Source organism: Melospiza georgiana, chromosome 21, assembly GCF_028018845.1.
Source record: "Melospiza georgiana isolate bMelGeo1 chromosome 21, bMelGeo1.pri, whole genome shotgun sequence".
Taxonomy (NCBI): domain Eukaryota; kingdom Metazoa; phylum Chordata; class Aves; order Passeriformes; family Passerellidae; genus Melospiza; species Melospiza georgiana.
The window spans coordinates 11,271,435-11,285,863 of record NC_080450.1 but is presented as its reverse complement, the minus strand read 5'-3'; the positions used below and the strand labels follow the sequence as shown (position 1 = coordinate 11,285,863).

At 63.8% G+C, this 14,429-nt stretch overlaps 1 protein-coding gene across 1 annotated transcript in view; it reads left to right on the top strand.

The window, feature by feature from the left end:
- The first annotated feature begins 596 nt into the window (after nucleotides 1-596).
- The window catches only part of NTN1 (netrin 1), an 84,102-nt gene continuing 70,269 nt past the window's right edge, over nucleotides 597-14,429 (top strand). Inside the window, exon 1 of the mRNA XM_058038903.1 lies at nucleotides 597-1,620. Coding sequence (XP_057894886.1) covers nucleotides 597-1,620 — 1,024 coding nt within the window. The remainder of the gene's footprint in view (nucleotides 1,621-14,429) is intronic.

The window sequence follows — 14,429 nt, the reverse complement described above, 5'->3', positions numbered from 1 at the left end:
CTCCGGGCTGCTTCCCCCCTTCCCGCTCCACGCCCCCGGAGCATCCCCAGCTGCGGGGCGCGGGCGGCCCCGGCTCCCCCAGCCCCGTCGGGGGCACAGCGGGGCGGGGGCAGCGCAGGGACCCTCGCCCGGCTCCTCGGGGCGGCTCGGGAGCCCCGCGCCCATGGCCGCGGTGTCGAGGCGGGCTCCGTCCCACTCCCATCCCCCCCGCCCTCCCCGAGGCCTGTGCGCGTCTCTGGCTGAGCCGCCAGTGGATGTCGTTGTTCTGTTCCTTGAGCGCGATGTCACTCCTTTAGCATGACCTCAAACGCGGCGGGGGCTGGGACCGCCAGTCATTCTCCGTGCGAGGGCCGGGGCGGGAGGCAGGCGGGACCCAGCCCCGCCGCCAGCCCCACTTTTGTGGTGCCGCCGCCGTCGCGGTCTCCCCTTTCTCCGCGGGGCTGGCCGCGGGGCGGGCGATGCTCCGGGCTCCCTGAGCCGCCGCACCGCGTCCCCGGCCGAGGTGCCCCGCGGAGCGGCGCGGTCAGGCGGCGGCTCCCGGCGCTCCCCGTGTCCCCCGGCCCCGCCGTGCCCGCGCCGCGCGGAGGTCGCGCAGGATGCCGCGGAGGGGAGCGGAGGCGCCGCTGGCCCTGTTGCTGGCGGCGGCGTGGCTGGCGCAGCCCCTGCGCGGCGGCTACCACGGCGTGAGCGTGTTCGCCGTGCAGAGCGCCCAGCCCGACCCCTGCTACGACGAGCACGGGCTGCCCCGCCGCTGCATCCCCGACTTCGTCAACTCGGCCTTCGGCAAGGAGGTGAAGGTGTCCAGCACCTGCGGGAAGCCGCCGTCGCGGTACTGCGTGGTGACGGAGAAGGGCGAGGAGCAGGTCCGCACCTGCCACCTCTGCAACGCCTCCGACCCCAAGCGCGCCCACCCGCCCTCCTTCCTCACCGACCTCAACAACCCGCACAACCTGACCTGCTGGCAGTCCGACAGCTACGTCCAGTATCCCCACAACGTCACCCTCACCCTGTCCCTCGGCAAGAAATTCGAGGTGACCTACGTCAGCCTGCAGTTCTGCTCGCCGCGCCCCGAGTCCATGGCCATCCACAAGTCCATGGACTACGGCAAGACCTGGGTGCCTTTCCAGTTCTACTCCACGCAGTGCCGCAAGATGTACAACAAGCCGAGCCGCGCCGCCATCACGAAGCAGAACGAGCAGGAGGCGGTGTGCACCGACTCGCACACCGACGTGCGGCCCCTCTCCGGCGGCCTCATCGCCTTCAGCACCCTGGACGGCCGCCCCACCGCCCACGACTTCGACAACTCGCCCGTGCTGCAGGACTGGGTGACGGCCACCGACATCAGGGTGACCTTCAGCCGCCTGCACACCTTCGGCGACGAGAGCGAGGACGACTCCGAGCTGGCCCGCGACTCCTACTTCTACGCCGTGTCCGACCTGCAGGTCGGCGGGCGCTGCAAGTGCAACGGGCACGCGTCGCGCTGCGTCCGGGACCGCGACGACAGCTTGGTGTGCGACTGCAAGCACAACACGGCCGGCCCCGAGTGCGACCGCTGCAAGCCCTTCCACTACGACCGGCCCTGGCAGCGAGCGACGGCCCGGGAGGCCAACGAGTGCGTGGGTGAGTCCCGGCCGCGGGCGCGGACACGGCGGGAGGAGGACGGGGCCGGGGCGCGGAGGTCCCCGGAGGGGAGGCGGAGGGAGGGCAGAGCGAAGGAGCCGCCAGGGACGGCAGAGAAAGGCACGGGGACATCCAGGGACGCGCCGAGCAGCGCGGGGACAAGCGGGGACACTGAGAACGGAAAGGAGGAGGACGCTGAGGTACAGGAGGGCGTAGGGGTGAGGACGAGACACCGAAGGACCTCGGAGCGTGGAGCGGGGATGTGAAGGCATTCGGGAGCGCAGGGGATGGGGCACTGAGGCGCCCGGCAGCTCAAGGCAGGGGACACTGAGGTACTCGGGAGCCCGCTGGTGACAACAGCGAGGGACCTCCAGGTGCGAAATGGCGGGCACGGGGAGCCTGGGACCACCGGGCAGGGCACAGCAATTTGGGGCAGGGGATACCGAGAGCCGCGGGGCCGTGGGACGGGGACACCGGAGGCAGCCGGCGGCGCAGGACGGGGTTAGCGGGGCACTCCGATGAGCAGAGCAAGGGGAAGCTCGGAAACGCGAGGCAGGAAAAAGCAAGGAGCTCAGGAGAGGGGATAAGGAGCGTTCAGGATTCCGGGCAAACGCCGTTCGTGTCCGCAGGAGCGGGAAGGGGCCCTGGCTGGCCGGGCAGGGGCTCCCGTCCCGCACAGGTCCCGGCCGGCCGGCCCGCAGAGCACGGCTCGGCTCCGGTCCGGGGATCCCGGGGCTCGCAGCAGCCCCGCTCTCCTCCCCGGGACAGGGCTCGGAGCCGCCCCAAGCCCGAGAGGCTCCGCGCCCGGGCGGGACCGGCACCGGCACCGGGACGGGCGCTGCCCCTTCCGGAGAGCGGCCGGGAGCATGGCAGGGAAGCCGGGCAAAGCCCGCAGCTCCGGTCCCGGCATCCTCGGGAGGCCGCGGCGGGGACTTGAAGGAGCCCCAGGGCCAAATGAGAAGCGGGCAGCAGCCGGTTCGTTCCATCTGGAACGAGAAACGCGCGCCGTGCTGGCTGTCCCGGGCGGAACGGAGTGTCCTTCTCCTCTGCCGAGGCGCACAAGGGTTAAGGGCTTGGGCAGTTCTCCCCCGTGAGTCCCGCACATGCCGCCGAACGTTCCCTCCGATCTTCCGCCGCCGCTTCCCGGCGGGATCCCGGCGCTCTGCCGCTCCTCTCCCCGCGGTTTCGGGGCCGGTGCTCAGCCGTGTGCCCGTGGGGACCCGGCCCCGGGTTGGGACGGCCGGACTGGGCTCCGCTGCCCGCACCGGGACTCCCCGGCCCCGCCGCCGCCGCCGCCGCCTTGTTTACACGGAAAACACGGCCCCGGCTTCCAAAATATTTGCAGCTTCGAATGTAGGAAAAATCCCTCGCCGAGCGGCCGGGGTTGGCCGCCTTTTTTTCTTTTTTATTTTTTTTTTCTTATTATTTTGTTTTCTTTCCCTTCTTTTCATTTTTTATTTTTTTTCCCCAAATCACAATCAGATGTATGCCTTACAGAGAGCGCAATTTCTTCCCCGGCGTCTTCAGCAGGAAGGCACGGCCAAGCCGGGTTATTTGGCAGGGAGAGGGGCCCGGTGGCACCGGGCACACGCGGTGGCGGCTCCGAGATCCCGGCAGCCTCGGGGCGATGCTCGGATCCCCTCGGGACGGGGGAAGCGGCCGGGAGATGCCGCGTCCCGATGCCCGAGGCTGCCGAGGTCAGCTCCGGGTTCGCTTTTCCGCCGTCCCGCGGGTCCCGCAGCGCTCGGGGTCAGAGCTCCGCGTCTCGCTGCCATCCCGGCGCTGTGTCCTGCCCAGCAGCGAGGCCGGGGGCAGGAGGGGTCCGGCTCTCCCCGCCTCAGCCCCGCTCCCTCCCCGCAGAGTCACCGCTATCAGCGATGCCGTACATTTCAGTGCGCTCTCGAGGTGCTATCGGACCCCCGGTCTCCTCTGCAGGATTCCCAAACTCTCCTGAAAACGCTTCTGTTCAGTAATTGTGCTGGCGCCGTGCTCCTACCATCCTTCTCCCTTCCAATGTATTTCCAATAAAAGGGAAGCGAGTTCCCAGTTTCCAGTAAAATGTGTCGCTTTTATGCCAGGCTTTGCATTTCAGACCATGTGCGCTCCTGGCCGCGTCAGACTTCTGCAAACGAAAACCGCTCTGTTTTTTCCTTTTCCGTCGGCTTTGCTGGGAAGTGAATGTTTTGCAAGGACGAAGCTACCGTAAAACAATTTTCCGCAGCCCAGTCCCGCCGCTCCTTCCCTGGGGCCGCACCTATCAGTCCGTAAAACCAGGCACGGCCAAAACCCCGCGCTGCCCTGCCAAGCCCACACCGCCTGGAATAATCCCCCCAGATAAAGATCACAATAACCCCATTCAACTCCCACCCACTCGCTCATGACCGTCGGCCCACCCTGGTTTCTGTCCCAAATCCCGAGAGAAAGTCAGGGCCCGGGTCAGGAGCCGCCTGCGGGGCAGGGCCGGGGACGAGCGGGAGCTGCAGCCGGAGCCGCTCGCTGAGGCTCCTTCCAGGCTGCTCCGGGCACCAGAGCGAGAGGGGCATCAGCCAAATCAGCTGAGTTTGCATCGAGGAGCGCTGGGAGAATTGGTTGCGTTTTTTGGTTTGTTTAGTTTTGTTTTTTTCACTGAATTTGCTTTCTTCCTTTCTGGAAAATCGTTGGGAGTTTTCTTTTTCTTTTAGTCCAAAGAGAAAAATGATAGAATGTGTCCGCTTTGCTTAAAAATTTGGGAGTTTTCTTTAGTAAGCCGGTTCCCCCTGCCAAAACGGAATCTTTGTTCCTATTCATTCTTATTTGGGGCTGAGAAAGAAATGCTCTGGAGTTTCTGACAGAAAGTCAAAATTTCCCATGGGAACACTTTTTGCCAGCCAGATCGATTTTTTCCTTAGAGCTCCTTGCGAGACCCCAGCACTGCACGTGGAGAGGACAAGGCTTGTCCCAAGGGGATGTTCTCCAGGGATCTGCTCCTGCAGAGCTTCCGCAGCCTCAGGTTCCCATCAGCTTTACCTGGCAAGTTACTGCTCCACGTAGAGCTTGGCCTTGCAGTCCGGCTCTGGCCGGGCGCCTGCGAGGGCTCCAGGGAGGGCTGGGCTTGGAGAAGAGCTCGGAGGTCTGTTCTCCATCCTGCCTCTCCCCAGCGCCGCTGGGCCGCCTCTTTGCTCAGCGCTGGTCCAGCCCAAGCCCCCTTCTCCAGCCCAGCCCGTCCTGATGCAGCTTCCAGCTTCCCCAGGAGAGGAATTGCAGCTGGGAAAGGTCTGAAGTGAAACGCTGTCAGAGCTCAGCTGCTGGTGAGCTCGTGTGGACGCAGGAAGACGCAGGCAGGGTCTTTGATCAGATTTACCACTAAAATACAACGCGCACCGTTCCAGAAATAAACACCACTAGAACACAACGTGCACAATTCCTCCAGAGCCCCGGTGCGGGTCAGAGTGCTGGGAACGAGCGGGACCAGCACCCTCGCTTTGCTTTGCACCTTTGCCCCTGCCTGGACGAGGCCCTGCTGGCCCAGCCCGGGCTGCATGCGGCTGACAGGCGCTTGGGGAGCTGCAGACTCCGTTCCAGGGCAGGCTCTGCAGCCCCAGCGCCGCTCCCCCCGGAGCCAGGGACGCTCCCGGCGCCTGCAGGTGTTCCTGGCGTCATTCTGGCCGCAGGTGCCGGGCCCCGCTCGGCTTTGGCCCTCGGGAGCGTTTAACAAAGCCGGGAGCGAGCGCAGGGGGAGAAAGGAAACGCATTGTGCTCCCTGCTAGGGGATTTGGCACGGGCAGCGCCGCAGCCTGGCGCTGGGCAGGCTCTGCCGCGCTGCCCGAGGGTTCCCAGGCTGGGATGTGTCCCGTGTCACAGCGATTTCCCAGCGAGTTCTTGTTCAGCGGAAAGGAAACTTCACCTCCGACAAGGAGCTGACCAGGAGCTCTGACGGGAGCGCCCACCAAACGCTCCCCGTGCAAAACTTCCTTCGGCCAAACCTGGGCCCTCGGCAGCTCCGCGCTGCTCCGGGGAGGCGTTTGCAGGGCAGTGCTTGCTGAAATAGCAAACGGGCCCCTCCACCCTCACCACAGCCAGGAAATCAGATCCTCCCACACAGCCCTGCTCCCTCAGAGGGACGGGAGGGGTTTCATGCAGGGAGCTCCTGGGGTCCCTTTTTAAATTCAGATTATCCCTTTCCTTTACCGTGCGTTAATCACCTCCACCTCCAAAGCTCTCTCGGTTCCTACCCTGTCTGTGACCATTTTCCCCAGGCTGGCACAGTGGGGTACTGGGGAGCCTCATGAGAGGATTCCTTCCCAATGAGAGGATTCCTTCCCATTCTCCTTGGCCTCCAGGTGGAAGAAGGAGTCAAGCTGGTGGTGGCTTTGTCTCTGTCCCTGCAGGAATCACTGGTGAGCCAGTGCCTGTCTGCAGGCTCCAGGCATCCCCGAGTGGGCAGAGCAGGGAGCCAGGGCCAGGCCTGGGCCACCAGGGGCTCCCAGGGGCTCCCAGTGGCCAGGAAGGGCTCACATCCAGCCAGGAAGGGCTGGGCTGGTGGGAGATGTCCTTTCTGCCTGCTCCTCTCCCCGGTGGTTCAGGGCTTTGCCAGTGGTTTATCCTGAGGGGCACAGAGGGACAGAGGGACAGACGGACAGAGACTGGCTGCAGCACTGGGAAGGGGAGTGTGGGTGGGGCTGGCAGGGACCTGGTGACACAGGGTCACATCCACTGATCCCTCAGTTCCCTGGTGGGATGGGAGTCAGGCAGAGGAACAAAGTGGCTTTGCAATCCTTCTGTGAGGAGAAAAGGAGTCCGGGTGTCCTCATGCCCACCCTGCTCATGCCACAGCTGCTCCAGAGGGATGGGGAAGGTTGCAAACATCCATCCCTTCGTGCTTGGAGACAGCCACACTCCCAGCCTGGGCAGAGAGGCTCTGGGCAAGACCCAGGCTGCTCCTGCAGGGTCCCCAGGGTCCCCCAGAGGATCCCCCACAGTGTCACCTCCTCTGTCCACCCGAGGCAGATTCTGGTGCCTGGATCTGGCAGCAAACTCAGCTCTGCCTGTGGCTGGGTCAAGCCAGGCTTCTCAGCTGGTTCTCAGGTGCATTTTGGAGTTGCTCCGTGCTGATGCTGCCCATTACCTGTTGATGATAACAGCAATGCCCATCATGTCTGATGTCAGGTTTGCCTTGGGCCTCAATTTCCCCACGTCGAGGGAGCAAAGGGAGGCTCTGTAAAACCCTTTGGGTCTGGGTGCAGGAGGACACGAAGCGTTACTGCAGCACCCTTTTACTCAGGAAACTGCAGCTGGGGCAGACCCTGTGGGGGCTGCACTCCATCCAAGGAGCCCCAGGCCCTTTCCAGCCCCTCGTGGTGCAGCTCCCAGGACTGTGCTGCATGGGGAAGCGCAGAGCAGGGCTGGCTGTGTTGCTGAGCAGATGGGTGCTGTAGCCATAGAAATTCGGGCCCAGGAGCTGCTGAGGCTCCCATTGTAGCCTCCCAAGGGAGCCTCGCATGGGCAGAGCTTTCTCACAGGCTTTTATTCTCAGGAAGCTTAAAGTTAAACTGATTTCCAACAGAAAGGTTTTTACACCAACAAACAAACAAACAAAAAAGCGCAGTTAAGGCTAAAACAAAACCAGGCTTGGCACTCTGGGTTGGACAGTTGCCTTCCCTTGAGCTTGTCCACGGCTAATCTCTGCCCTCCTCTTTCTGGGCCAAATCTTGTCATCCTTATTCAGCCTCCGCTGTCCTCGCCTCGCAAACCCCCTGTGCCCGCCCGGGGGGACGTGCTGCTCTCCGGGGATGGAGCAAAAAGCACCCGAGGGCTCTGGAATCTCCCCTGCCTGTAAAAGCACTCCCAGGATTCTGGGATTTCTGTCTGGGAGCAGGTGGGAACACGAATTTGTCTCTATATTCTTAATTTATCTCCCCTTCAGGCTCAGGGATGAGAGATGGATTATGGTGGCCACGGAGGGGTGATGCCTCTTTGGCCCTTGGTCTCTCCCGCCTCCCTTTTGTGACACCCAGCTTTTTGGCAGTGGTTTTGGAGTCTCTTGTGCTTTTTATGGGACTGCAGGATTTCATTCCAGGGAGTTCCTGGTGTCTCTTATTAAATTTAGGTGATTCCATTTCTCTACCCTGATTGATTACCCACCCCAAGCACCTTCACAGCTCCCATCCTGTTTGTGACCCTTCTGTGGTAGGGCTGTGCAAGCAGAGTTCTATTGAGGAATTCCTGGAGGATTTCAGGGCTCTGTGTTGAGTTTTTCCCCACCGGTTTATCCAGGGCAGAGGAGATCGTGGGTGAGGATGGCTGGAGCAGCCTGGTGCCTGCCTGGCATCGCAGGGGCTGTGGGGCATTGGGCCTCTTGTTGCTGTCAAACAGCAAAAAAACCCCAGAACAGCCCCAGAACCCATCTAATCCAACATCCTCCTTTTCCTGGAGAGCTGTGGCACAGGAGCCAGGCAGGGCTGCACCCCCAGCACACGGGGGTTCACGGGATGCTTCATCTGCAGCACGTTCGTGGTGGCACCGAGCAGATCCCCCCGTTTTGGAGGAGAGCAGGGAGAGGATTCGCTGCAGGATCAGCCGGTGCAGAGGGCTCAGGGCCGGGGCTGGGCCACATCTGCTCCGTGCCCAGGGCGCCTCGGGGGCCGCGGCTGCCGCTTGGCCTCTGCCGCTGCGAGCAGCAGGGAGCGCTTGCTTGGCATGGGCCGAGCTCCCGTGCCCAGCGTCCCTGCCAGATCCCCGCTGCTCTGCACGGAGCGGGCACGGCCCGGGCTGGCACGGAGCGAGCACGGCTCGGGCTGGCACGGAGCGGGCACGACTCGGGCTGGCACAGATCGGGCACGGCTCGGGCTGGCACAGAGCGAGCACGGCTCGGGCTGGCACGGAGCGGGCATGGCTCGGGCTGGCACAGAGCGGGCACTGCTCGGGCTGGCACGGAGCGGGCACGGCTCGGGCTGGCACGGAGAGGGCATGGCTCGGGCTGGCTCGGCTCGGGTTGGCACGGAGCGGGCACGGCTCGGGCTGGCACGGAGCGGGCATGGCTCGGGCTGGCACGGTTCGGGCTGGCACAGAGCGGGCACGGCTCGGGCTGGCACAGAGCGGGCACGGCTCGGGCTGGCACGGAGCAGGCACGGCCCGGGCTGGCTCGGCTCGGGCTGGCACGGCTTGGGTGGCACGGTTCGGGCTGGCTCTGCTGCCCGGCGGGACGGGGAGACGGGGACAGGTGCCATGTCTGAGCAGGGATCGGGGACAGGGACAGGACAGGGGACACGGACACGGCAGGGGACAGGGATGGGACAGGGAGGGCACAGGAACGGGGACAGGGACAGAAACACGGACACAGAGAGGAACACGGACAGGGACAGGGACACGGACAGGGACAGGAACACGGACAGGGACAGGGACAGGGACTGGGACAGGGACAGGGACAGGGACAGGGACAGGGATGGGACAGGGACAGGGACAGGGACAGGGACAGGAACACGGACAGGGACAGGGACAGGGACAGGGACAGAAACACGGACAGGGACAGGCCGGAGCCACAGCCGGGGCAGTCCCAGCTCTGCCCGCGCAGACTCATCCCCACTGACCGCGCTCCAAAGCGCTCGGAGAGCCGGGACGGGGCTGGCTGGAGCGACAGGCGGGATTTTAAACAGATATCAGTGTAATGGATTGCGTTTATGAGGGGATTAGGATGCCCTGGGGACTGATAAGGAGACGGGGAGGCTTTTCCTGCTCTCAGCCAGGGCAGCGCGGAGCTCTGGGAGGGAACGGAACGGGGACTGCGCTCCCGATGCACCGCAGGCAGCAGCAGAGGCACCGGGGGCACGGAGGGGCTCAACCCCACAGGGTGAGAGTTGGATTTGGGCTCAGCAGAAAGCAGGGAATCGATGGTGGGGACGGCAAAATCCTGTACTCTTTTGGGAGTATAAATAATAAACATTCTGAGCCGGGAGAGCACGGCAATGGAGGAGACACAGCTCTGCTGGAGATGGGTTTATGGGAGTGTTGTGGGCACCGCTGGTTTCAGGGCAGACTGGAGTTTGAAAAGTGATGGGAGGATGTGGGCACAGAGATTGTTTTGTTCTGGGGCTCAGCTGGCACAGGGGGCACTGACAGCACAAACTGGGCACGGAACTGCTGCCCACAACGGGCACAGAGCTGCTGCCCACAACGGGCACGGAACTGCTGCCCACAACGGGCACGGAACTGCTGCCAACAACGGGCACGGAACTGCTGCCCACAACGGGCACAGAGCTGCTGCCCACAACGGGCACCTCCTGCACCGCTGGGATGGCAGAGGGCAGAGGAAGGAACAGGCAAGGAAAGAGCCTGAGTTCATGTCCCACACACAGCTCTGAGACTGTGCAGGAAACCTTCGTGGGCAGAAATTTCCACAGGCAGAAATTTTCCTTTCAAAGCGTCTCGTGAGTGACGGGAGGGCTGAAAATCGTGTCTGCATCCCTCACCTGGACACAGGGCTGGAGAGCGGAGAAGGAGCAAACCTTGATTTCACTCTCTCCTGGAAGTACAGGAGTTTTCTGAAATGTTCCACAGAAGGGCTGGAAGGGGCCTCTGGCTTTGTCCAAGCCTGTTGTCACCCAGGCCGTGGTTGCTGGTGGAGAAGGGTCCCCTCAGGCTGAGAAGGACTTTGGGGGGGCTGCACTGGCAATCCCAGCCCCCAGGCCGAGCCCTGCTCCCCTGGGGACGGGGGGGCTGCTAAGGGATGAGCCCAGCAGCCCAAAAATAACCAGCAAAAAGGATTGTGCGGGCAGGTGAGTGGAAATTCCAGCTCAGGCAGGGGGGAGCAGCCTTGGGAACCTCTGCTAGAGGACCAAAGCTGCTGCATCTCCCGTTTGGGGAGAGGATGGAGAGCCCAGACCTAGACCCAGTACCCCAAATTTCCCCTGGAAAGGGCAAAAATGCCATGAGGGGCAGGAGCAGGCGGTGCATGACACAGGCTGGGAGCAGCCCGGCTCTGTGGGACTGTTTCACAGAGATTTGTCCTTTCGGACGTGTTGGGGTGGGAAACTCTCTGAGCCAGCGAGAAATAGGCCCGGATTTGTTGATGGCACCTCATGGAGCGGGGCCGGCGCTGCCAGGCTGTCCTGGCACGGGGGAAGGAGGGAAGGGAAGGGAAGGGAAGGGAAGGGAAGGGAAGGGAAGGGAAGGGAAGGGAAGGGAAGGGAAGGGAAGGGAAGGGAAGGGAAGGGAAGGGAAGGGAAGGGAAGGGAAGGGAAGGGAAGGGAAGGGAAGGGAAGGGAAGGGAAGGGAAGGGAAGGGAAGGGAAGGGAAGGGAAGGGAAGGGAAGGGAAGGGAAGGGAAGGGAAGGGAAGGGAAGGGAAGGGAAGGGAAGGGAAGGGAAGGGAAGGGAAGGGAAGGGAAGGGAAGGGAAGGGAAGGGAAGGGAAGGGAAGGGAAGGGAAGGGAAGGGAAGGGAAGGGAAGGGAAGGGAAGGGAAGGGAAGGGAAGGGAAGGGAAGGGAAGGGAAGGGAAGGGAAGGGAAGGGAAGGGAAGGGAAGGGAAGGGAAGGGAAGGGAAGGGAAGGGAAGGGAAGGGAAGGGAAGGGAAGGGAAGGGAAGGGAAGGGAAGGGAAGGGAAGGGAAGGGAAGGGAAGGGAAGGGAAGGGAAGGGAAGGGAAGGGAGGGTCCTCCCCGTGTCCCAGGTGGGAACAGGAGGCGGAGCACGGCGGGAACGCTGCTGGTTCTGCCGGCCCCGCTCCGGGCTCGCTGCCACGTCCTTGGGGTCTGTGCGGGTCCGTGCGGGTCCGTGCGTGTTTGTGCGTGTTTGTGCGGGGTCTGTGCGGGTCCGTGCGGGTCCGTGCGGGGTCTGTGCGGGTCTGTGCGGGTCCGTGCGGGTCCGTGCGGGGTCTGTGCGGGTCCGTGCGGGGTCTGTGCGGGTCCGTGCGGGTCCGTGCGGGTCCGTGGGGTCCGTGCGGGTCCGTGCGGGTCCGTGGGGTCCGTGCGGGTTTGTGCGGGTCCGTGGGGTTCCGTGCGGGTCCATGTGGGTCCATGTGGGTCCGTGTGGGTCCGTGGGGTTCCGTGCGTGTCCGTGTGGGTCCGTGCGGGTCCGTGCGGGTCCGTGTGGGTCCGTGTGGGTCCGTGTGGGGTCCGTGCGTGTCCGTGCAGGTCCGTGGGGTCCGTGTGGGTCCGTGTGGGTCCGTGCGGGTCCGTGCGGGTCCGTGCGGGTCCGTGCAGGTCCGTGCGGGTCCATAGGGGTCTGTGCGGGACCGTGCGAGTCCGTGTGGGTCCGTGTGGGTCCGTGCGGGTCCGTGCGGGTCCGTGTGGGTCCGTGTGGGTCCGTGTGGGTCCATGTGGGGTCCGTGGGGGTCCGTGGGGGTCCGTGCGGGTCCGTGGGGTCTGTGCGGGTCCGTGTGGGGTCCTTGCGGGGTCCGTGCGGGTCCGTGCGGGTCCGTGCGGGTCCGTGCGCTCCCAGCCCAGCTGCTCCCCCCGAGCCCAGCCCATCCTCGCAGCCGCTGCGCTCCGAGCTCGGGCCCGGCACGGAAAGATGGATGAGGTGTCCACGTCGCTCTCCCTGCGGTATTTGGGGGCCATCCATCACCCCGATCCCTGCCAGGCTGCGCGGGGTGGGCCACTGCGATCCGTGCTTAGCTTTGACCGAGGCAGCGATCTTCATTGGAATTACCATTAATTATCCTACGGGAACAATTAACGCCCCTTAATGGCAGCTCTGCGGGGATTTAGGGTGCAGGCTCAGGCAGCCAGAGAGCAGTGGGTGAGGAGAGAACGGACAGCACGTCTGATAGGAAAACGGAGTTTAACACTCACGGGGGACTGTCCCAGCTCTGGCTTTGCTCTCACAGCCCAAAAGGACTTCCAGACCTCCTTCAGGGTCTAGAGTGTAATTCCTGCCTGGTCAGGAGATGCTCTGGGGAGAGCTGAGCCCTGCGTGCAGGGAGGGGAGCAGAGGGAGGGAGGGGCAGTGCAGGCAGGTGAGACCGAAATCCCCCTGTCCGCAGCCTCCTCTTCACGAACACCTTCCCCGGAGGGCTGGCCCTGCTCCTCCTGCCCGCTGGCTGCCCCAGCAGGGAGCGACGGCCGAGCAGAAGGAGCAGTTCCAGCAGAAGCGAGCCCGGGGAGTGCGGCAGAGGCACCAGGACACTGGAAATGGAGCGGGGAGAGGGAAGGTAAAGGACGGGAGAGGCCACGGACAGGAGGAAAACGTCTGGGTGTGAAAATCTGGGTTTGTGGTGCACGAGAGCCCCGAAAAGCGTCCTCGGGGTGGGTAAAGCCGCTCCCTCCCGGCGCTGCCTGTTGTTTCCCGTCCCATCTGACAAGCAGCACAGAATCAGCCCCGCGTTCTGCCTTCCTCCATCAGCGCGGCCCGTCCCGAGCCGTGGCTGTTCACGGGCTTATCCTCCCCCCTGTGCGAGAGGGAGTCAGTTCTGGTTAATGTTGGAGATCGGAACGTGATTACCGAGAGCCTCGTGAAATTAAATCCCTTCTCTTCAAAGCGGCCGGGCAGGGAGGGGGGGAGGGAGGGCAGCGTCCCTCCGGCAGCGGCGGTGGCCGGGCGGATATTGAGAGCAGCCCGGTGGGCACGGTCGGGCTCTGACAGAGGCACGGCACATACAAACAGCAGCTTGTGTTCGCACACAAAGGCTCCGTGCCCCGCCATCCCCGGCCCGGGCTCTGCACCCTCGGCTTTCGGGCAGAAACTCCCGGCAGGGTTGGAGGGTTGGAGGGGCGGCTGAATATTCAGGGATGAATTGAAGTGTGCAAAGAGCCTTTGGGAAGCTCGCGGTGCAGCGCCTTGGATCAGCTGCCCGCCGGGGCTGGAACGCAACCGCTGCGCTTGAAAGGGCGACTTTCACGCTGAAGCAAAACGGGACAAAGGAAGATAAATGAAACGGGCTCCCGGCAGGGTTTGGTTTGTTTGTTTTTGTAACTCGGCTAATATTCCCGCATTGTTCAGCCCAGCGGCCCAGTGTCTGTCCTTCACACGCTGCTCGTAAATCGGGGCTGGGCGGGCGGCGCAGGCAGCGGGCGGTGCGGGAGGGACCAGCGGGACAGGAACGGGACCAGCGGGACAGGGATGGGACCAGCGGGACAGAAACGGGACCAGCGGGACAGGGATGGGACCAGCGGAACAGGGACGGGACCAGCGGGACAGGGATGGGACCAGCGGGACAGGGACAGGACCAGCGGGACAGGGACGGGACCAGCGGGACAGGGACAGGACCAGCGGGACAGGGATGGAATCAGCGGGACAGGAACGGGACCAGCTGGACAGGAACGGGACCAGCTGGACAGGGATGGGACCAGCGGGACAGGGACGGGACCAGCGGGAGGGACCAGAGGGACAGGGATGGGATCAGCGGGACAGGGACGGGACCAGCGGGACAGAAACGGGACCAGGGGGACAGGGACAGGCACAGGATGCACGGACAGGGGCGGGACGAGCGCGACAGGAACAGAACTCTGCCAGGGGGGTCTGTGCACCAGCAGAGCTCTGCTCTCAGTTCATTCCTCAGCTGAGCTGGGCATGTCCTGGTGACCTTTCACGGAGCAGGCAGCAAATCTGCCGGGATTTGTCCAAAAGTGGGGACACCCCAGCAAACGGTGGGGACACCCCAGCAAACGGTGGTTACCAGCGCTGATGTGTTAGCCCTCTCCATCCCATCCCGTCCCATCCCATCCCATCCTCCCATCCCATCCCATCCCATCCCATCCCATCCCATCCCATCCCATCCCATCCCATCCCATCCCACCCCATCCCATCCCGTCCCTCATTCCCGCCGTGCCGGGGATGGATCCCTGCAGAGCTCAGACCTGCCCAGGGCTGATCCCGTGGGATGGATCCCGACGTGAATTC